Source organism: Dendrobates tinctorius, unplaced genomic scaffold (genome assembly GCF_039654945.1).
Source record: "Dendrobates tinctorius isolate UK_male_01 unplaced genomic scaffold, ASM3965494v1 ptg000156l, whole genome shotgun sequence".
Lineage (NCBI taxonomy): Eukaryota > Metazoa > Chordata > Amphibia > Anura > Dendrobatidae > Dendrobates > Dendrobates tinctorius.
This window is the reverse complement of record NW_027361823.1, coordinates 11,274,162-11,299,218: the sequence shown is the minus strand read 5'-3', so window position 1 is coordinate 11,299,218 and position 25,057 is coordinate 11,274,162. Positions and strand designations below refer to the sequence as shown.

The following is a 25,057-nucleotide window of genomic DNA, read 5'->3' as shown; positions in this document are numbered from 1 at the left end:
TACAGTTTGCACACATTATCATCACTGTCCCCGATGGGGCTCACAATCTAAATTCCCTATCAGTATGTCTTTGGAATGTGGGAGGAAACCGGAGTACCCGGAGGAAACCCACGCAAACACGGGGAGAACATACAAACTCCTTGCAGATGTTGTCCAGGACCCGCTAACCACTGAGCCACCGTGCTGCCCCATCAATGATTGAGTGTCTTCAGAGATTGATGAGAACCTATGATGGAAGAGATCCATAAACTGAGAACACATTTAGAGAAATGTCTTGATTTGCAGGATCCTTTATTACTGACCAACAAGTCATTCTACATAAATCCAACCAAATACTGTTTTACCATTTAACCTACAGTTCTTAAGTTAAAAATGTGGAAACTTTGAACTGTGAACCCTGAAACTTGATAAATCTGTAGGTAATAAAATGGTTATTGACATGCTTTTCGAATCAACTAGAGAGATAGCGATTAAGTCAAAAGCTTTGTAATTTCTGTCTGACTTCAAAGTCCTGTCCTTGTACTTGGCCAAGAAGTTATTTTTACAGCTCTAGAAGGATAAATTCAGCAAATCTAAGCATTTTGACTGAATGAAGCACATCCAGCACGTTCAATGTATTGAGTGACCGGATCACTTTGTTAATGTCAATTCCCTTTATTGGTGAGTATGTAAGGTCGGTTCTAAAGTGAATATAGATTGAATGACCAATCAGCATGGAAAAAGATGTAACAGACAGTGGGAAACATGTCTATTGGTCTGATTATATTTTAAGGATAAGTTTCTAGATAGCAGAAGTGTTGTGATATAAGAAGCTCAGTGAACTGGGTTTCCTGCCTAGGGTTATTGAAGATCTTGATAAACTGGATTATTAACAACAGGCTGAAATGCCATATTAATTTGTTACATTTCATTTTTAATACAGGGTGAATACAAAAAGATGGTGCAAAAGTAATGGTCTCTAGATAAAGTAACATCAATGGTAAAGTGACTAAAAATCAAACCAAAACTTGCCTTTAGCAACCAATCACATTACAGATTTAATTTTTCAAGATCCAAATTTAAAATGATCTTACATGGTGTGAGATAAGATGGCCACACTTAAGGGGAAAAAATCGGTTTGCACGTTGGACAGGGTCATTTGTGACTGTGCAGCGAAACTTTCAAAACAAATTTTCTAGATATTCTCTGCATAGAAATTGCATTTTGCGTTGGAGGAAGCAAATCATGACCTGTTAAAGGATGGGCTTGTGCCACAGACAGAGGAAGATCTGCCAAATTTAGTCTATCAACAGAATGATGAACATCAACTTTTCCATTTGGATGTTTGAATGAAACTCTACCGGAATGTTGGATTGGCCAGTGAGGAAATGATTCACCAATGTTGTGCTGGTCTCAACAATCATTAGATCTAGCGCCCTATGACTTTTTTTGTGTACTATATCAAGGACTCACATATCACTGACACAGTGGAGTAAAAATCTGAGAATATAATGTCACAACTGGAATACCGACTAGACCTCTTCCGTGTCACCAAAAGAAATCACTTTGAACCTTGGTAGTGTATAGATAAAACTTGGATGGATCGTGAGTATTTTCAAGTTAATAAATTAGTGTTATGTTCTCTTGGTTATGAATACAGAGACTACAAATTTGCACCATCATATTTAAATCACCCTGTATAGTGTCAACATACTCTACTAATGTCGTCAACTTCACATTAAATCCCCTTTCCAACAGCGATAATATGTCCCTCTTGGAAGAGGGAGAGGAAAAAACGTAAACACAAAAATGGAAAACAGTCATGTCGGGAATGGGCTAACCAAATTGTTAGACATCAGATCTTTCATGTTATGCAACACTGTGTTTTGTAACTAATATATGTTTTTATTTTTCCTCTTTACTACTTTTATAGGCGCAGTTGAACGGGTAAAGAAAATTAGAGATTATGCCTTTGTACATTTTAACAATCGTAATGATGCAGTTGAAGCAATGAATATTTTAAATGGAAAGGTACGATTTGAAACACTATGTGTAGTATGCATGCTTGTACAGAAGTTGGAATAGATGACATCAGTGCTAGTGGGCAATAATAAGGGTGCATATGATAAAGAAGGAAACGTTTGCTTAGAGCTATGTTCGCCTATCTGGACACTACTGTCCTCTTACATTCTCATGGCATAAGTCTCATCTCGTACAACAGCTAAGACATAATACTTCAGCTGCATCCCCCTCCTCCTCCATTTAGTATTTACTGCTTTACAATATGCAGAATTTTTTAATGGATTGAGGTAGTTAGTAAGTGTTCATATAGCTCTTAAAGAGTTATCCAGGCATACTTTTTTACTATAGGCCTAAAAACTAACAGTCAGTTAGTTGCTAACAGAGGCAACTTGAAAAAATGTACTGTAGGTATTTCCAGCCATTTTTTGGGTAAAAAAATTGCAAAACAATTTTAGATGTGGAATTGAAACAGAACACTCCCAGTACTATAGAAACAATAATAAATATAAGAGCTTTTTCTAGATGTTTTGAACTGAATCTCAGCCTTTACTCATGGAGTACCTGCCAGTTGTACCCGGCGCCGACTGAGAGCGGTCACCGATTGCTCCTGCCGGCAAATCGGCTACTCCGCTTCAAAAGAGCAGCTTTTCTTCCAGGCTGTTCTGCCAACAGGGCATGACTGCTGACATCATGCTGATTGACAGCCAGCTTCCAGTAGTTAGGCAACGGAGAACTGGTTGTCAACCAGCATGACATTGGCAGCCACTCCCCTTCAGAAGTGCAAAGCAGAAGAGAAGTTGCTGCTCTGCTGACGTTGCATTAATGCAAGCCATTGAATTGCTGGCAGTAGTGGTCTGTGACGACTCTGAGCTGGCAGATATTGGTGCCGGGCACAACAGGTAGGTACTTAGCAATTATCTGACTCTTAGCTCTTAGGCACATTGTTAAAAAAAAGCATTGTCACGGGTAACTAACCCCGCTAATGCAGATCTGAGAAAAAATATAATATAAATCCATGTATTCACAAGAACTAATGGTTTATCCCAAGGTTAGCGTTACTGTGGTAGATATGAAAAAAGCCAGAATTCATGAGTGCAAGTGTTGCGTCCAGTTTGGTTGACCCCCCTATAAGCTCCAGATAGACAGAGTTTGCATTCAGTTTGATTGCGTCCCTATGCCAATGTGATTCACACCTACAAACAGTATATACAGTACATATAAATGTGCAAATGTCTTATAAGTCTGTGTTTGTAGATCATAGATGGCTCTCCCATAGAAGTAAGCTTGGCTAAACCAGTAGACAAAGACAGTTATGTAAGATATACACGAGGAACTGGCGGAAGAGGTGGATCCATACAAGGAGAATATGCCTACACCATAGGCCACGTGTATGACCCAACTACAGCCTATCTTGGAGCGCCGGTATTCTATGCGCCACCCACTTACGCTGCGACTATCCCCAGCTTTCACTTTCCACCTGCCAAAGGCTATGTCAGCAACCGTGGCCTCATCCGACCTCCATCTGTTAGAGGTAACGGCGCAGTAACTGAATTCAATGAATCTATATTAAGTGTAATAAATGTCGGCACTTGTTGTTAATTGAGAAGGCAGAGCGTGACATGACAATTTAGACATTTAATTAGCTGTTTAGAATCCCTCTGCAAGTTAGCGCTATGTAATTTATTTAATTAGAATCCTAATCAGTCACCTTTGTAATATACAGGGAGCAGTTACTAACCTGAGATTTTGCATAATGCGTGTCCGATACTTTGTAAATAGATTACTGAGAGTATGAAAAATGACTGCAAATTAATCTTTGCTTCTAATACAGAAGAGAATCAATTGCAACATAGTTTCATATTCTTTATGGAATACATGATAATATAGGTTGTAATTGCTTTTATTTGAGTTAAATTACACCAATTTATGTAGACACCTACTGCACCAATATAGCAAACTGCAAAGTGATTGAATTTGGTTTGTATAACTAAAAAGCTATTATTGGGCTGTCTGTGTCACACCGAACGGGTCCTCCGGAGAGACGCTCTTTGTAACCACTTATACTCTGAGGATTCTGAACACAAGACTCCTTATATTAAGACGAATTACCTAAAAATGTTTAATAAAATAGGTTTTACAAACTGGAGAGTCAGTAAGAAAAAACATTTTCATAGGATCATCAACTTACTGTATTTTTTAACAAGAGCTCCTATATACTTCATGCTAAAATCTATTTTACACAAAAATAAAGCAAAAGTTTAATTATTAACCCTTTCAGGTTGTGTCCCTGCCTTTGATGCAGGCTCCAGTGTTGAGCCTACATCTTTCCCCGCACATGACAGCAGCTGTTAACCATTGCCGCTGTCAATCACTACTGATGGGTTGTCATGACAGTCGGGGGTCTGCCGAAGAGCCCCGTGTCTGTCATTGTGAATTTCCTATGAATGCTAACCCGTATGCGTTCATAGGAGATTGTGATTTCTGGTACACATGATTCTGAAGCCCTGCTATGTGTAGAGCAGGCAATCGGATGATCGCAGCTTCAAGCCTCCTAAGAGGACTATTGAAGTCAGTAAAGTTTAAAAAAACTTTGAAAAACATAAAAAAAAAATTAAAAACAAAAGTTTAAATCACGCCCCTTTTACTCATTTCAAAATAAAACCATTAAAAATACACATTTGGTATTGCTGCATTCAGAAATGTCCGATCTATCAGTAAACGGCGTAACAACAAAAAAATCGAAATGCCAGAATTACGATTTTTTTTTTTTTTTTTCGGCTGCCACAACATTGCATTAAAAAGGAATAAGAGGCGATACAATGGTTTTTCTCTACCCCGAGATATCAGTAAAAACATCAGATCAGGGCACAAAAAATAAGCCCTCAGCCAGCCCCATATCCCTAAAAATGGAGACCGCTACTGGTCTCTGAAAATGGCAACATAAGCACTTTTTTCATACAAATTTTGGATTTTTTTTCACCACTTAAATAAATATAACCTCTACATGTTTGGTATTTGCATACTTGTCCTGACCTGGAGAATCATATTTCCATGTTAGTTTTACCATATAGTGAACATGGGAAATAAAAAAAACAAACAAAACAATTGTGGAATTGCACATTTTTTGCAATTTCACCACACTTGGAATTTTATTTCCCGTTTTCCAGTACGCGATATGGTAAAATCAGTTATGCCACTCAAAAGTATAACTCTTCCCACACACAGCAAGCCCTCACATGGCCATATTGATGGACAAATAAAAAAAAATGATGGCTCTGGGAAGAAGGGGAGCAAAAAAAAATCAGAAAATAACAAAGTGGTGAAGGGGCTAAGCATTTTCCTGGTATTCCAAAATCCCTATGACAGCGCTTTCTGTCTTGTGATGTTATGGGTTCCCGGGTGCGCTTTTTCTACTATTATATGGCTGTCACAAGGATTTTAACACCTCCACCTCCTGACAATTTTCCATTTTTTTTTTGTTTTTTTGTTTTCTCCTCCACTTCTTCCAGGAGCCATAACTTTATTTTTCGATCCACAAAACATGAGAGGGCTTGTTTTTAGTGGTACAAGTTGTACATTTGAATGCCACCTTTCATTCTGCCACATTGCGCACTGGAAAAGGAGGGGGGAAATTCCAAGTGCGTAGAAATTGCGAAGAAAGTACAATTCCACAATTGCTCATTTTCTGTGCCGAGCTGACGTTTTTGATACCATTTTGAGGAGTGTATTATGTTTTCATCGCCTCCTATATCATTTTACTGCAATGCTATGACTGACAAAAAAAAGTAATTCTGCCTCTTTGATTAGAAACCCGCTTAGAAACCCGATGTGTACCTTAGTTACCAGTGTGCTGATGCAGGGAGCTGGTAACCAAGGTACACATTGGGTTTCTAAGTGACGCACGCCGCTTACAATCCCGATGTGTACCTTAGTTACCAGCTCCCTGCATCTGCGCGCTGGTAACTAACGTAAACAGCGACGCCTCGCGCTCGGCGTCGCTGGTGCTGATCGCTGGTGAAGCTGCCTGTTTGACAGCTCACCAGTGATCAAGTAGAGACTCACCAGTGATCCTGACAAGTTGATATCGTTGTCTGGATCGCTGGTGAGTCGCTATGTGTGACGGGGCCCTAACAGCTGCGGGAGGCACATGATGGCTCATTAAATTTAGCAATCATGTGCAGGGAAAGATCAGCTCAGCCCACGTCAAAGGTCGTAAAGGAGTTTCTTTTTTATTAATTAAAGAGCAGCCTGGTAGTATCAGACCAGCAAACTGCCCAAACTTCTGCTTTAATAGAGGTGATCCCAGTTCCTGATGAGCAATTACTCAGCAGCATTTTAATAGAAGCACCCATTTGTACCCACTGACTGCCCCCATACACTAATTCTAATGAAAGTAGTAATGGTGTACTTATTTATTTTTATGTCCTGATATGTGAAACCATAGAATGCAAAATGGGTGTAATTAGATTTAATCTATGCCTATATTTTCTATAATTATATCTGCAGTAATTGAGCTCTACAATTTTCTTAGAACTTTTTTTTCTTTATGCTTTATAAAATGAGATTTTGCAGCCAAGAATTCCTCTACAATTCTAGAATTGGGTCTAGAGCTTGGGCTAGTCATCCTTGCATCTAAGTATATGCCTTGTCTTGTATTCACACTATATCAGGATAAGTCTTTAGATTTTTTTTTTCCCAAGGATTTACCTAATTAGTTAAAGAGGATCTGTTAGTTTTCCTGACATGTCTATCTATGTAGTCTGGATAATATTTTTTGATGTTGCTCATCTGTATTCTTCATTCCTTATTTCTTTGGGAAATTTATGATTACACTGTCACTTTCGCACTGACACTCCTCATAGGCTGGGGTCAGACTTGCGAGAAACTCGCACAAGTCTCGCGTCTCAATACCCGGCACTGCCGCCGGCACTCGGGACCGGAGTGTGTTGCTGTATGTGTTTCTATGCAGCTGAGCGCTCAGGTCTGAGTGCCGGGGGCAGTGCCGGGTATTGAGACACGAGACTCGTGCAAGGTTCTCGCAAGTGTGACCCCGGCCTTATACAGGGATGTGGCTTACAATGTTAAAATATAGAAGGGCACACCCCTTTGACAAAGGAAATTTTAGCCTCCAGTTGTCAAATTATTCAAACATTCCCAAGAGGAATAACAGAATATCATACAATGCATATCTGTCAAAACAGAAAGCTTCTCCATAACTGATATTTCATAGGAGGCTTACTAAAACCCACTTGTCGGGAGAGCTTACAGTAGCTAGATTAGAGACTTCTAAACGGCTTTTGTTTCTCGATCATTTCTTTATATGATATTGACCGTGAAAAAAAAGAGTTTTTTGTATGATTGTGTGGAGCATATATGACAGGATTTAGATATTAGCCTAAATGGCTTATTCAAGGCGCTAAACACCATTATGAATTCCATTGGTGACTCGTGATCACAGCTCCAATTTATTACAATGTGATCACCTACATTTTGTAATTCATCAGGAGGAAGAGTAATATTGGTGATCTACAGCTATCATATACTAATGGTGCTTGTGCATAATCTGGACAGTACTATGTGTTTAAAGTAATTAAAAGGCTGTAATTTGTGCAATAATTTCATAGAAAGTTGGAACCAGCATGTGTTAAACATCTTCTGAACAATGGAGGACCTCTACCTGAAGAAGGGCATTTACACCTTTATCGTAGAAAACTGGGCTCTTCTAGTTTCCACAGGTTTTCTACATAACAGCTTGATACTTGGCTGACATTTTGTCTGGTTAAGAAGGGGAAGAATATAATCATGGTCATATTGGATTGCTAAAAATCTAGTGTTAGTCTGGCCGCATGATGCGCTCTTCTTTTTATCGATGGCAGGTAGCATTTTACTGTATGTTGGAAAGTTTTTCCATGTGACACCTACTTCCGTGTGAAATAGTGGGATTTTATTATATATCAAGCTTTTAGATGCTTTTCTTTACCTTTTTACAACATATGCACTTTAGTTTAAGGTCACTGACTGTGACACGACTCCATTGTTTCAAGCATGTTCAATGCACATGGCTCCAGCTTCTTTATTATATCGTGAATCTGGGTGATTTTCTGCTGATTTGATTCAGTTTAATGCCTTCTTACATTCCTAGAAATTTACATGAGTGTACCTGTAGGGGCTGCGGGCGTTAGAGGACTGGGAGGACGGGGATACCTGGCATACACTGGACTGGGCCGAGGATGTCTGGGATACCAGATGAAAGGAGACAAGAGAGAAGAGAAACTCTATGATATTTTACCAGGAATGGAGCTCACACCTATGAGTGCTGTGGCTTTGAAACCACAGGGCATCAAACTGGCATCACAGGTAAGATGGATTATTAGTGTAGTTGTAAACAAATTGCTGGAGCAGAACTAAGGAAAAGCACATTATACACTGTGGACCCGACTCATCAAAGGGTTACACAGGCATGGCATTGTCCGCATGTCTAATTCATGACGAGCAGTGGCATACTTTACATCACTAATCTTACTCCAGTCTACAACTGGAGGGAGAAGTATGGCTAGGCACATTGAGGCGCACAACAATGTTAAGATGTGTCATATATTAAGAGGACTCTGACTCCACCTCACCCCCTCATCAAGCCTGGTGTTCAAAGATTTTTGATCTAAAGATACCCACACTTTTTCAATATATGGGAGCCATAAGTTATCATTCATAACCTCCCCATACACACAAACACTCAGTGTGGCTCGCCACGTATGTGTCATCAATTGGGAGAAAGAAATAAGATCCTGCCAAACACTTGAAACAATGGATTATCTCCCTGAGAACAAATAAAGTCTATGACCCCCAATTCATCCAGACCAGCGATGTTCACATTGATCTTGACGAGAGGGCATATTGGAGTCTGGTGCTACTGATTTCATTAGGAGGGCGCATACGCCTGTAAATCAGGAGCATCAAACAATTGGCATGAGCCTTGCCACAAAACTTACTCCAGTCAGGAACTGAAGTAAGATTTCTGGCATAAGGCACGCCACAGCTCTTCATGAACTAGACGAGCTATGGCGTCCTGCCCCTTTTGTGCTCCTGTCCAACAAGAAAAGGCCAAAAATTTGCAGAAAGGTCACAAAACTTTGAATTGGGGCTTAAATATTTTATTCAGCTTTACATAATCTGTTAAGAGAAATGGTAATGTATTCACTCTGTTGTAGAGTGTTTTAGATTGCGGGCTTATCATCCTCTCATCAAGCTGCCCATTAACGTTACATATGGTATTTAATATGTACAGTACTGTGCAAAGGTTTAGGCAGCAGTGGAAAAATGGTAAGGATGTTTTCTAACATAGACGTGTTAATAGTTTATTTCCTAGCAATTAACAAAATGCAAAGTGAGCAAACAAAAACAATATTTGGTGTGATCACCCTTTGCCTTCAAAACAGCATGAAAGCATCAATTATTATAGATGCACATGCACACATTCTTTGTAGAACTCTGCAGGAGATGTTTCCAAACATCTTAGAAGACTGACCACTGATCTTCTGTGGATGTAGACTTGTGTAAATCCTTCTGTCTCTTCATGTATTCTGACAGATGCTATGATGTAGAGATCAGATCTTTGTGGGGCCGTATCATCACCTCTAGGACTGCTTGTCCTTCTTTACACTGAAGATAGTTTTTAACGATTTTGGATCCATGTTTGAAGCAAATTTTGGAGCCAATCAGATGATGCTCTAAAATAGTTCTTTATCTGATCACTTTCCATATTCTAGAATTAGAAGTCGTTGTTTGTTTATTAGGCCCAATGTAAAGTACACATTATGTCCAGTTGTAAAGCACCACTCCAGCATCTTTTTATTTCACTGCTGAAGTGGTGCTTAAAATCCAAGTCCCCTGCCTCCTGTGTGATGCTCACCTTCCAGCGTTTTCATCCGTTCCCGCCAACGCTCCGGACCGCCTTCTGCAGTTTGTCATCTGGCTGCTCCAGTGTTTTATGGAGTGAGTCGGAGGTCACTAATCAATGTTCTGTGCTCCACTACAGAGTTTTCAATCCTGCGCTATATGCTTAGGAAACCGGCCTCCTTTGATACACTACATAGGTGGCAATAATACATCAAAAAAGCAATGTCTGACTTTTCATTTGTTCATTTTCATAGATTTTTTTATTTATTACTTTTGTCAGATTCAAGTTATTTCTGTCACCATTTTGGTCTTTAAACGAGGGGTACCAACAATTTTGACCAAGTGTGTACCTCCTGCTATGATCAGGATGTGCACTACATATCCATATATTGGTCTATTCATCTACTGGCACAGAGGTGAACGAATGCATTGAGATAAAGGTACAAAGAATTTAAAGGAAATCTGTCAGCAGGCTTTTGCTATGTAATTTGAGAATAGCATGAAGTTGGGGCTGAGACACAAATTTCAGGGATGTGTCACTTATTAGGCTGCGTGCTGTTTTCATACAATGAAGGTTTTATGACCAGGAGATTAATGCTACTGGCTACAGCTCCCTTGAGCCCTGGCCTGACCACACCCCCTCCACTGATAAGCAGCTCACTGTCATTAGACAATGTACATAGAGAGCCTGGTGTGGGCAGGGTTAGCTTTTTGATCTCTGCTACATCTAAAAACTAGGATTGTGTCAAAAGTGCTGTACCCAATAAACTTAGTGATACATGACAGATGTTAGGGTCTCTTTTTCAATATTATCTTGCTCTCAGATGATGTGGAAAAACCTGCAGACAGATTCCCTTTAATTACAGGAGGATATAATCTTTTCAGTGAATGGTGACATTTACAATAGACCAGCACTGGGTTTCAATATTTATTGTACCCATTCATATTCTACATTAGTCAGTTACATATGATTGTTTTTATAATATTTTAGGAATTTTATTAATGATGAATAGTCATAGCATGCCCTAAATGGAAACTGAATGTTGTGATAAGTCATATTTTGTATATTTTTGTCCCCGTTATATTGTCCCCAGATCAGGGTTGCCAACATAGGACATCTTTTTGCCCTGTCCATAAAAAGAATTTATGGCGTCTGATTTTTTTTGAAGCTTAAGGAACTTATACAGATTATTTTAAACTGTAATTATCATCATTTTAAAGTCTACAATGAATGGAGATTGATATCAGAATTATTGACTGTAAACATGGATCACTGATCATAATGGTTGGTTGTGCGTAAAAAATATTGTCTGTCTGTGATTTGTTTTCAAAACCTGTTCATAAAAATTAAAATGTCAAGTTGGCAACCCTACACCAGTTTCCAGATATCAAGTGGTAAGGCTTCTCCTTGTGGAGAGTGACAGGCCAGGTCTGGCATGCCAGTATGAGGAGACTTAAGTCTTGCATGCTCCCCTGGTAAATTAAATATGCAAACTGTCTCTTCAGAGAGGAAGAGGACTTTCTGACATAAAGACTCATAATCCCTTTAGTCGTTACTATTCCTGCTGATATAATATTGTCGTTAGAACAGTAAAAAATGATACTCCTAATAGACTAATAAAACATGTTGCTTCCTGAAATGCATTTGAGCACATAGTCTAAATGACTTTTATCAAATACAACATTTCCATTATGTAATTTATCCAACCACATCCTCCACAACTACATCTGCCGAGAAGCTTTTTACCTTAATTTGCAGATTAGGGAATGCACCATTAGATAAAGAAAAGAACCTTGTGTTCTGTCTGCTGGAATAAGGCAGCAAATTACAGAAACATCAGTTCTCTCGTGTAAATGACAGGGAGCTAATATAGATTGAAATCTTCACTGTAACCTTTTGTTTTTCTAAATACTCCTTAGGCTAAATATCAATATTAACTACAGAAATGAAAGTTTCATTCTTCAGAGTAACTATTGATCAGGAAAACCTACCTCAATTGTGGATGCTGCTCCTTCTGCCATCTTCCACCAAGAAAGTCAAGAAAGCAAAACTAATGAGCGGAATTAGCACCATTCTAATATCCCATACAGCTCCGGCAAAAATTAAGAGACCACTTTCAAATGTTCAGTTTGTCTGATTTTTCTCTTTATAGGTATATTTTTTAGTAAAATGTAAATTATTTTAGTCTACAAACTTCTGACAATACGTCTCCGAATTTCCAAGCAATCATTTTTGTTTTTGCTTTTTTCTGAAAAGGAGAAATGGTCAAAATTTAAAAAAAACAAAACAGTGCTTTCAGACGTCAAATAATGCAAAGAAAGCAAGGTCATAATGATTTAAAAACAATACTAATGTTTTAACTCAGGAAGAGTTCAGAAATCAATATTTTGTGGTATAACCATGATTTTTAATCACAGCTTTCATGCGTCTTGGCATGCTTGCCACCAGTCTTTCACACTGCTTCTGGCGCAATAATATAAGCAGTTCTTCTTTGATGGCTTGTGACCATCCATCATCCTCTTGATTACATTCCAGAGGTTCTCAATGGGGTTCAAGTCTGGAGAATGGGCTGCCCATGACAGGGTTTTGATGTGGTGGTCTCTTAATTTTTTGCCACAGCTGTAGGTAAAGGGGACATATCAGGTCTCCTGACTTTCAGTAAATACTTTTATTTACTTTATTTTTTATTAAATATAAAATGTATTAATAAAGGAGTTATTAGACAGTGGTTTTCGTAGGTATGGATTGTTCGAAAATAACAAACAAAGGCATAATCACTTTCCAGGGCATCCAAATCGCCTGTGCAGGCCACTCCAGAGACCTGCTACTGCTCTGCACCGCTGCGGCCTTTGTTTGGCTGCAGCGGTCAGGTGACTAGAAGACAACCCCTGTTGTGCCATTCTTACAGACATCTTATGAAAGTAGAAATATTTCTTGTTTTAACCAAGAAACTCCTTAACAGAATAGGAAAAAAAAATTGGTATCAATACCCAGTCGCCCTGTAGAGTACTATTTTTGGGCATTCGGCCAATGCACGAAGGTCCATAGTCCTAGCGGCCTCAATCCTCTAAGACAGATGAGACACACATTATGATTTCAATCTAGAAAGGCTACGTGTTATTTCCCCCATATGTACAGCATGCGCTATTGAACTCTGGCATTATTTAATTGATCCTGTAAATGGGAATCCCTTTGGGGGCTAATTTCGTTATTTAATATGTATTTTGGGCTAAAAATAAATCATTCACGTGCCTTTCACGAAAACTTTTGCACCATTTAGGTTTTATGAGCTTTTTATTTCACTGTTTTTGATGACTGCAAAATGAGTTAACTTCCACCAGTGAGCTTTTGATACTTGGAGTTTGAAACTTTATCATGTTTTTTTCTAATATACATCAGTCTTGCAGGAAATGAAACAATCCTAGCTGACTACCATACTACCATAATCTGTCTTGATGTTCTCGGCTTCTTTTTATCTTACCCATTGTTCTGTAGTGTGTAGCTTTTTAGGTTGCCTTCTATACATATGAGTTCTTGTTTGGGCGACTAATAAATTGCTATATGTACAGAACTGGTAATGGACGTTCTATGATCTACTAGATATAACAAAATACTGCAGCTCTCTTGTTTCAGGCTCTTTCCACTCCTTCCAAAAGCCTAAGAAATCATCCAGGATATGAAACATCCATAAAAGAACAATAACATTTGCTTTGCTTTATGTGTACTGATATCACTTATTTGGTGACTCCCTGATTATGTATATTTGTTTAAAATGAATGTAAAATCCATATGAATAGGTTTTACATCTACCTTTCCATTTTTAAGATTCTGGAAGAAATCTGCCAAAAAAACAGTTGGGGACAACCAGTTTATCAGCTACACTCAGCAATTGGTTCAGACCAAAGGCAGCTGTTTCTGTATAAGATTACAATTCCCGTCCTGGCGAGCCAGAACCCTACCATGTGAGTTCATGTATTATCTCTGTCTTCTGTTTGCTCTTTAAGCTTTGCTGCTCATATGAGGCCAATAATTCGGGTAAATAGGCACCAAACTATGTTTAATTGAAGTACTAACTTTAAGGGGTAGAAAACAAAATGAAAGAGTTGAAAGGAAGGGTTTGTTCTTTCTTTTTTTTTAATGTAGGCTATTTTTTTCATATCACAATCTGTATTAAAAAAAGAAATCTGGCAATTCTCCTTCTGGCCATTTTAGACTCATACTTCCTGTTCTTTTCAGAAAACTTTTGAGCAGTCTCATTATCACAGGCAGGGTTCAAGCAACAGGTAACAACTCTATACTCAGCTGATGATACAGGATCCACCATTCACTATAGGTGATGTCACAATTCCCTCTGTTCCTCCTCCATTCACATTGACCTTTGCACCCTCTCTCTCATTAGTTGCTTCAATACAAAAGACAGGATATGTTTCAGTCTAATGCTGTTAGGGTCCCATGACACACAGCGATCTTGCTAGCGAGATCGCTGATTTTGTGACACATGAGCGAGATCGCTGTGTGTGTGACGGGGATCAGCGACCGGCCCCCCTGCCGGGTATCGCTGATCGTGCTTGAGCGGCCAGGGACGGTTTTTGATCGCTGGTCTCCCGCTGCCCAGGGCGCATCGCTGCGTGTGGCAGCGAGAGACCAGCGACGCTGGTTTCTAATGTAAACGTCGGGTATACAGGAGCAGCACGACTCCTGGATACCCGCTGTTTACCTTGGAAGCCGGCGTACATGCTGGTTTCCAAGGTAAACGTCGGGTATACTGGAGTCGCACTGCTCCTGGATACCTGACGTTTACATTAGCAACCAGCGTCGCTGATCGCTGGTCCTGATCGCTGGGGCTGTCTATGTGACAGCTCACCAGCAATCCTATCATGTCGGATCGCTGGGACATCGTTTAGTGTAATGGGGGCTTTAGTGTACATGTAGAGTTTCTGAAAGAATGGAAAGTATCACTTTAGAATAGCTCCGGCAAGTGTGAAAACTAGAAGATGTTTAATCCTCTTTAGTACAAATTGTGCTATGAAAAGTAAAAGAAAAATGCTAAAAAATGTAATAAAAAAAAATACATTTAATCTAAAAACGATATACCGTATTTTTTGGACTAGAAGACTCACCGGACCATAAGACGCACCCCAAATTTTCAGAAGGGGAACAAAGGGGAAAAAAAATTAATGCGTCCATTAGAGTCTGAATTCAGCTTATCAGGGGGCTGATCGGCAGTGCTGGTGGAGCGGGATCAAAGGAGGTGTTCGATGGTCCGGTGATGATTTTACTCTCATCCAGGCGGTGCAGCAGGTTCGGTGGTGCCGACATTTTGTGAAAGCCCTGAGCCCCCGCACTTCCATTGCTGCAATGCAGTGGCCTCTGGGAAAATAGCCGCTGGAGGCGGCGTATGTGCAGATTGAGATCTTGGCAATGAGATTTTGTTCCGCCTAACCAGACTAGGATGGGAGTCATATTGCCCTGTAGCATTGGACCACAGAACACCCCCTCTTCCCAGTCCAGGGCTGGCAGAAGCACCTGACTCCTGCTGCCGCCACACTCCTGGTAAGTACATACGGACTATAAGATGCACCCTCATTTTCCCCAAAAAAATTTTTGGGAAAAAGTGCATGTTATAGTCTGAAAAATACAGTAAGCAGTAGATCAATTTCTGAAAACACATTTCCTACAGGTTTCACCTCTATAATAGAAAGTAAGGTAACGTATACCTAATATTATTGACTTGGGGCACGTGCAGACGGGCTTCTTTGCTGTCCAAGTGTGATCCAACAAAACATCTGATCGCACCAGACCAATGTTTTACTATGAGGCCTTGCACATGCTTGAGTTTGATCTGATGTTCGATTCACACTCGGCCATGCATGTAAATGAGTGCATGGGAAACATCGGACTATACTTGAATGACATCGGAGTGCAGTCCGATTTCTGCAGCCTCACAGAATGGAGGAGATGGTCATATTTTTTTTCTCCATCTTCTCCTCATCTGAGGCAATCATTGTATCCCACTGTGCTCACACTCGGTTTGATCAGAGTGTGATTTGCACAATCAACCCGAATCTCTCGGGTGAGACAATCTGCGGCAGTCTGCACCTTCCCTTAAAGTGGATCGGTATGAACATCTAAATAATAACCCAGCTGCTTCTAATATTCTGCTGCCCTAGATGATCCCTTTATTTCTTTTCCTCCAGCAATGGTCTCTTTTTATTCATTTTGATTATTTTTTTTGCAGACTCCCATTTACACCTCCTAAACTCTGTATATCAGTGGATGAAGCAAAAAACTATGCAGCAGAGTATACGCTTCAGACCTTGGGGATTCCAACTGAAACAGCAGATACAACAGCAGCCTTTGCAGGTAACTTTCAGATAAAAGTGGAAAAACTAATGAAACATCTTATTTTTTCATGTAAATAAAGTTTATAGAATGAGCCACTACCATACCCCTGCTGCAAATCGCCCATTTCCTATGAGAACGAAGGATCGGACATGTTTAAAACCAACATGCCCAATCCTCACATAAGGTTATCAGCAAATCCCAGCTAAGCTCAGCTGACTCTTGTCTGATTATTTTAGATTGCTCACGTTCTTTTCACCTGTTTGTCAAAGTATCAAACACCGTGTCACATACTAATTACTGCGGCGTTTGTGATTTATTACTGTAGGATATGCCATAGCCACCTCGGCACCAGCAGCAGTGGCCGCCACACAACTGAAACAAGCTGTAGCCTTGGGACAAGACCTTGCAGCCTATGCGGCTTATGAAGCCTATCCAGCTTTTGCTGTGGCGGCTCGAGGAGATGCATATGGAACATTCTAAACAAAACCTCATGTGACCGTTGAATGTGAACGAGAGATCGGGATTTTATTTTTATTTTATTGTATTTTATTCCATTTCCTTGTCATTTTTTATTTCGTGAAGAAGGTAATGAGTTATTTAGGCCATAGTTTTTGTAGCTGGCTTTTATCTCCGATTTGGAGGTCCTTTTTCTCAATATTGATATTATTGACACTTTTTTTAATATATTCTGCAGGCTCAGCCTCAAAGGCTACGGAGGACTTTAAGCATTTGTCAAAAGTCAATTAGAAAGAACTATCTTTTTAATTATTAGATTCATATACACATAGCCAATAAAGTAGACTTCATTGTAGGAAGGTAATAAATTAAAGAAGCACTCCTCATCCTCCCATCAAAGTTTTTATCCCCTTAATATATTGCAATGATCATATTATATAGCACTGTGTACTTACAATTGTTCATTTTACCTTCTACCAAGTTAATTCTTCAATTTCCATTAGGTCTATGACATCATGTGACTATCAAAATCCTTCTAAGCTCCTTGTAGAAACAGGAAGTCCCTTTTTCCTGCATGAGTCATCATTACAACTGCAATACTACACTTCTGCAAAGTTCCCAGCAGCCCAGCTCCACCTCTTCAACTCCTGACTTAGCTGCACTGCTCCTTTCCCCTGCCACGGAATTAGCAGTGATGTAGGATTGTAGATCTAATGAGGACTCCTACAGAAAGAGACTTTCTGCTTCTACATAGAGCTTAGATGGATTCAGCTAGTCTGGTTTTTAATCACATGCTGTCATAGGCCTAATGGAGAAAAGAAGAATTAACTGGGTCGAATGGCAAAATGAGCAATTGTATGCACACAGTGCTGTATAATATAACTCCAATATAATATGAGGATAAAAACTTTGAGAGTGTTTCTTTAAGGTTTACCTCCTTTTTTTCTAAAAGATCTGCTCTTGTTTTTGGCACATCTTGAAGATAATATATGGAGTAGAAATCAATGTGAATAGTGTGAACTATTAGAGGCCTTGTGGCACTGTGATGTAATGTAGCCTATAATGGGCTCTACTGTGCCTGCAATTTCTTACCATGACATGGGCATGTTCTTCCATTAAAGCATTACTTCTAGGACAAAAACATCTTAAAAGACTATGGGCATCCTCAAAATGGGAAGCTGATATTAACATATGATAGTTTTACCTTTAGTTAATAAACTTGCACTAAGTTTCAGTTCTCCCTCTTCATTCTTTTGTTCATTTTCAGGCACTTTGCAGTGTGATTAAAGTTTCACATTCCTCTCTTATGATTCATTTTCAGGCACTTTGCAGTGTGATTAAAGTTTCACATTCCTCTCTTATGAGAGTGGCTTTCTCAGTAAGATAGGCTGGATGGGAGCTCTGTGTGTCTGCAGAGTGCTGCTGTCTTCCCTTGCTTGTATGTATAAGCACAGCTCCAATACTGTACTTATCCCCACTCTGTGTACATTCCTCCTTGTCTGCAGCCTGTTTTCTGTACCATCCCTTACATACGATCTCCCCTTTCCACTGCATATCTGTGCACAAAAGCCTCTCCCTCCAGCTATCTCTAACACTAAAAGAAGGGAAGGAGCGCAATGAGGAGCAGAAGTCAGAGTTCTGAGGAATTTGTATGTTTTACTGAAGTAGTCACCCACATAAGAGTGCAGCGTGTCTGAAACTAACAAAATGGTACAAAATAAGAGAGAGCTGTTTTAGAATGTTGCTTAATTCCGCAAATAGGAAGCAATGCCATTTGAAGGTGCACATAGCCTTTAACATAGAGCACATCTGCAGCTCCATAATACAGGACCATAGTGAACTCTGAGCCAGTGTCTAATTTCCTGCACACATCTCTGCCACATGCCTAAGGTCTAATACTGTATATTAGTCTCTCCAAAAGTTTGTCACACCTGTTAGAATTAAAAAAACACTACAAAATCTTGGAGTGTATAAAATAGGTAGATATTGATGATTATTCTTATTGTTATGTTTTTATCGACATGTCCTGTTTCTGGCTGGGGAAATATATTGAGCAATAAATATGAACTTGACCAGACAATGACCAGCCAAAGTTTAAGCAAACTTAAAAAAAAAAAAAAAAATCTATTGATTTTTAAGGCCTGGGATGTAACATTGTTATTGGTTGATTTATTCTTTTTGCATTTGGAAAATAAGAGCAAAGGCAGCAGTATTATGATGTGCATGAAGCACTTATGTTTGTATAGCTATTTGTAAAGGACTGTCATACTGTGAATAAAAGGTTCTATCATCAAATGAAAAATTCTGCAGTTATCAACATACAATCCTTGAAAGGAAATCATCATAAACTGATCAGTAATGTAGCATTATTGCTGTATTCACACGGAGCAGTCACATTGCGGATGAAGTCTTATACAGCCCTGCACAGTCGCTTTATCCTGCAAGATTAAGTGACCAGAATGGTACAGGGCTTCTGTGGTTTTCAGCCATAGTGTGACCGTCATGTGAGAAAGTAGCCAAATGTTGCAGCTGGACTGATAAAATAATGCCATAAAATTACCTGGCTTATTTGTAAAACCAAAGGCGAAAATTGGTGAGAGGGTAGGTGCACACGACCGTTTTATCCCCATCCGAGAAAAACAGTCTGATTATTCTGATCAGAGTTTGACCAAAGTAGCATCGTTTTTTCTAAAAAAAAAAAAAAAAAAAATAAAAAAAATAAAGGTTTTCCACCTTGTCTATTATGTCAGTCATTGAAAATTGGACCTTACTCAGAAGTCATCTGAGTGCAGTCCGATGTTTTTCACTGACCCATTTAGACTTGTATTGACGATTTTGATCCAACACTTGGATATCTCTAAAAAAAATTTTCTCAGACCGCTCGGTGCAATAGAATATCATGGGTACGAGAGCTACCAATCAAAATCACAAACCACACTCGTCTGATATAATCGGTCATGTGGACAAGCCCTGATACTGAGAATCATGCTGAATCTTCAGGAGGACACTGTTCCAGGCTTTCTTGTTTTGCCGGTGGTGGTGTACTCCTGAAGATTGACGGTTGGAGCTAGTGGCAAGGCTGCACCACTAATCCAAAGTTTGCTCTCTCTCAAGCTACTCGTAGAGCCAGTTTTGCCTTGGCAGCAATGGAGAAATACATGGGAACAAAAGCTGGCCAGATCCAGCTATCCAAGCAACAGTAGTGTTCACTAACTCCAGTCCTCAAGAGCCAAAAACAGGTCATGTTTTCAGGATTTCATTAGTATTGCCCAGGTGATGGAATTATTGCCTGTGCAGGTACTTCAATTATCACCTGGGCCATACTAAGGAAATCCTGAAAACATGACCTGTTGGTGGCTCTTGAGGACTGGAGTTGGGGAACGCTGCTAAAGTATAGTATCTGCTTGTGGCTAGTGCTCCTTGCCTAGGAAATGGACCATGCTGGGACTGCAGGGTAGCTGATAAGCTAGGCAATGAGCTGTACACGAGAAAATTCCAAATCCCTCCACTCTTGAGAACAGAGGACTTTAATAAGGTGTAAAATGCTAACTTGCTTGTTCTTACATGTACTTTGTCATTTAAAAATTTGAAACAACCCCTTTAACAGTAGATAGGAATGAGTAATCTCAGATATAAGTATTCTAAAGGAGTCTATTTGAAAACCGTGTCTTGATAGCTGACATATAGCCACAAGCAGGAGTCACAGGGTATTTACAGACACCTCTGTGGGATATTTCATTTGCAGAAAGTGGATTTTAATTATCTTGATATGTGGAGAAACTCTCCAAGGAATAAATCAAATTGGTGCCCTATATATCAAATGCAGATGTAAATACTAGTTGACAAATGTACTAATTAACTGAGAGATTGATTACTGTATCTTTAATAAACTTGTATATACAACCAATAACCCTGAGTGATAATATGCTTTTTGTTTGTTGAAAAAATGTTCATAAATTGTCTGCGAATCATTATTTTGAATTTTATAGGATGCTGTTCTAAAACCCATTGCAAATTATTGATCTGGATTCCAAGTTGGAATTAAAATATGGCTCCTCTTGTCCAAAAAAAAAAAAACCAGCAGTCCAGGCATGACATTTCATTTCTAAGAAAGCAACCATATTTTTCAAACCCTGGACAACTCCTTAAATGGTGGGTGCGGTACCTAAAAATTATTATTTTTTTTAATCCAACACCTTAACCACTTTTGTAATTAACTTTATTAAAAAGTGGCAATACTCTAAACTTCTCCCTGTTTAGCTAATCCCTAAATGTGTTTTGTTTTTTTTTATTCACTTTTTGTGATATTTTGTTTGAGAGTAGTCTCTAATGTGATGGCACAGGAGGCTGGGGCTGCAGTCACTTTCCCACAGCTCCTATCACCCTTCCTGTCATCAGCAGTTGCTTTCTACACTTTCTTGTAACACAGCCCTCTGCAGATGTCTTGGATCCAAGGTGATAGAAGCAGATTGCCAGTGATGTACTCGCCTCTCACACAGCTTCTATCTCCTCTGCTGCAGCTTCTGGGGGTCCTTTCACACAGTGTTTTCTTTCTTCTTGTGTTTACTGGTCCCATCAGAACTTACATGCAAACCCCTAAAAAAAAAAAGTTTTTTCGGGCGTATGCTCCAATCGCCCAATGACTATAATGGTGCAGACAGTCACATGTGCTCTGTCGTGCATCATTTTCGGCTGTATACACCTATTTGAGACGGCCAGCAAGACATAGTAGACTGCATCTATCCTTCTGCCTCCAATAGGCATATACAGCCAAAAATGATGCACGACAGAGCACACGGTGACTCCGTCAGCACCTGTAAGTAAGTGACCGGATGCAACACACAGACAAGCACAAGGCGGGAACAGACAGCAAAACTATTTATTGCTTCCAGTATGGTGGGAATTTCTGGGGAAGCAGTCAAACAATAGGAAGCAGCACAAACACAAGTGGGTTATATAATGCAAAACATACAATAAGTCTTACAGCTCAATCAAAATAATCAGAGAAGTCTCGTAAAGGATTATGCTAGTGTTTCTTCAACAGATGTGGTACATCAGTTCCTGGAAGAACTGCTAAGCTAGCTCCTCTTGACACAATGACTCTAGCGGGGGTCACAGGGTAATCCTGCTAGGCCATAAGTCCTCTTAATGAAGTCTATAAAGGAATGCTAAGCTCATTTGCCCCAACCGACCCCCACCCCGCCTGCTGTCCTTGCTCAGGTCAACCCTGTACCATACGTTGGTGTAAGAAGTGACCGCCTGTCTCAAACGTGTCTCCCTTCTATCACAGTAGGCATCCTCTCCCTGTCGAAGTCTCCTCTTGGATCTTCGGTGCTTGACTGACGGCGGTTGTCTTCTAGGACTAGGGGAAAGAGGGCTTGGCTCTGGCTCCTGGTTGTCGTCGTCTGGCCCCTGAACCTTGACCGGCACAGATCGGGGATTCAGATCTTCACCCACGCATTTGAGACTAAAAAACCACTTTTGCGGCTTAGCTAGATAAGGAGAAGTGTAGGGTATTGTGTTGTGAAGTTAATTACAAAAGTGTTTAAAAAAAATATTTGAAAAGGACTGGATCAACCTTTTAAAAGCAGCTTCAAACAACAATCAAGTTTTTCTATGTAGATAAAATCTATTTGAAAAGTTGCATTTTGAAACTACAGTGAAAAGCCCCCATATAGAATGAATAGCTGTCTGATGAGCAATAGTTCTGCTGATCTTTTGGCTGACAGCTATCTCTCCTGACATCCTCACACACGAGCTCGCGACCCCTGTGTTCTTTATGAGAGAGCGGCTGCCAGACACCTGGCAGCAGCTTATTTGAGGAAGAACAAAGTGATCTACAGTTTGCAATCAGACATACTGGATCTTTCTCTTCCCCGACACCATACACATCAGACTGTCAGCCAGTCTCACTGATATTGGCAGGTTTGTCTGACATTAGTCTAATGTATATAAAGATAAACCTACAAAAAATTCATTAAACATATGATGGATTAATTATATTATTGATACATAAAGCTAAATGACACAAAATACCACAATAAAATAAAGAAATGTTATTAAAATTTAAAATCTAGGCTATAAAAGAAACTAAATGATACTGTATGCAGGGGGTAGAGTATGGCAATATATATACTGTATATAAAACTCAAAATCTATAGTGGTCCGCTCTATACAAATCCACAGTTCTCACCCGATTTGGGTAAAATTTGGTACGCCCCCCTCTCCACCCACAGGAGCAGAAAACTGCACATGTTAAATTTCGCTGGCTCACCCCCCATCATGAGATTAGGTTCCCTGAAGTTAGGCCCTATACATATAATGGGGATATGTGAAATCTGTAGTAGCCCGCTCTATACAAATCCACAGTACTCACCCAATTTGGGTGAAATTTGGCACGCCCCTTCTCCACCCACAGGAGCAGAATACTGCGCACGTTAAATTTTGCTAGCCCCCTCCATCATGAGATTGGGGCCACCGAAGTTAGGCCCTATACATATATTGGAGAAAGGTCAAAGTAAAAGTGCTGAGGGGAAAACAGTTGTGACTGACAGGGACGGGTTATAGGGATGGTGCCAAAGAGTCGCTGCTAAAGGGGTCGCACCACTAAACAAAAACATTTCAGAAACATTATACAAACATCACACAGACAGCACACATGCACCAATCCACAAGCCCAACACCACACAAATGCCACAACACACCATACAAACACTAGACCACTCTAGACACACACACACAACACAAACACCACCCCATAAATATCACATGCATATCACTCACACACGCAAGGACCACACACGCATGTCAATCACTGAAAAAGTGGCCGGCATTAATTTAGAGAGCCCGTGTTTTTCACATGGACAGTTCTACGTTGTTTGCTCTAGAGTGGGTAACCCAAAAAGTCTTTTCATATATGCACCCAGGGCTGCCACTAGGTATTTTGGGGCCCCCTTGAGACTCCGCCCAGGCTCCAACCAGCCCCGCCTCCACCCCTCAAACTGTCCACAGTCCTACCGCTCTCTCTTGGAAAAACTCCACTTCTCACCTATCACACATTAACAGTTCCCATCACCAGATCACACATATAGCAAGCAGCTTTTGCTTTGAACAAAAGATTTTTTTAAGCTGCCACCATAACAGGGTAGACACTTTTGGCCGGGCTCTACTCTACTGTAACCTATTAAATATTTGTTAAAATATGCAATACAATTTACCATAGGTATATTTTTATTTATTTTTCAATTTTTAAAATGACCAATAATATCACATACAAGGAACAAATACCGCTACACAATGTCCAGACCACATATTACCACCACATAGTGACTTATAATACCACATACAAGGAACAAATACCACCGCACCATGACCAGACCACATATTACTACCATAGTGACCGAATAATATCACATACAAGGAACAAATACCACCACACTATGACCAGACCACATATTACCACCACAAAGTGACCAAATAGCACACACAAGGGACAAATACCACCGCACCATGCCCAGACCACATATTACCACCACATGGTGACTGAATACTACAATACTGATCATTAATAAAAAAACATAATACTATCACCATAAGTGGCATTATGACATTATACACAGGAGATCTGCACTTAGTATGCAGTGTCTGTGTTCAGGTAATATAGTGATCAATGACATTATACAGTACCCAGGAGCTCTGTATATAATGTGCAGGTAACACAGTGATCACTGGTGACATTATACACAGGAAATCTGTATATATAGTATACAATGTATAGTGTCAGTGTACAGGTAACACACTAACTCACCAGTGACATCTCTAGGTGAAGTCCTTAATCCTTGCTTTTCATTCATCCAGCACAGATCGCCATCACGTCTTCCAGCCAGGACTCGTTTCTGCAGGAAATAACACAGTTATCTAGAGCTCTGCTTGCAGAACACATTACTTATTTTTTCCCAACTTCTACATTACACCACATGAAGAAAAAAAGGCGACATAGTGTCGCTCTGCACAGTAACAGGACCGCCCCCCCATTTAAAACAGTATACTGTTGTGAGTTCATTTTCCCCTTCGTCACTGAGGTCTGGTGAACTCCCTATTCTGGTAAAGGAAGGTAATGAGCCTGATTATCAGGCACCTGACCATAATGAGGATGACTGGCTGAGTGGAGTCACGGACTGGATATAAGGCTGCCGAAGCCCTTCTGCCCTGCGGGTGATTTCTCTGTGGACTTCTAGGACACCAGTCTGATTCCTGCTCCTCTAAAGCTAAGTTTTCTGTTTTGCCTGTTAGCATTTTTGTTTTGTTTTTTGTTTTCCTTGCTTTTCTGTATTCTGCCATTCCCTGCTGGGGTGAGCT

At 39.9% G+C, this 25,057-nt stretch overlaps 1 protein-coding gene across 7 annotated transcripts in view; it reads left to right on the top strand.

Annotated features, from left to right (window-relative positions):
• The window catches only part of A1CF (APOBEC1 complementation factor), a 107,270-nt gene extending 86,661 nt beyond the window's left edge, over positions 1–20,609 (top strand). For 5 of the 7 annotated variants that reach the window (XM_073548241.1, XM_073548236.1, XM_073548237.1 and 2 more), the window contains 6 exons: positions 1,913–2,010; positions 3,256–3,532; positions 8,144–8,358; positions 13,724–13,860; positions 16,137–16,261; positions 16,569–20,609. In XM_073548241.1, coding sequence (XP_073404342.1) covers positions 1,913–2,010; positions 3,256–3,532; positions 8,144–8,358; positions 13,724–13,860; positions 16,137–16,261; positions 16,569–16,723 — 1,007 coding nt within the window. In that variant the 3' untranslated portion in view covers positions 16,724–20,609. The remainder of the gene's footprint in view (positions 1–1,912; positions 2,011–3,255; positions 3,533–8,143; positions 8,359–13,723; positions 13,861–16,136; positions 16,262–16,568) is intronic. The other 2 variants (XM_073548240.1, XM_073548239.1) reach the window with 1 other exon arrangement.
• The last annotated feature ends 4,448 nt before the right edge of the window (positions 20,610–25,057 follow it).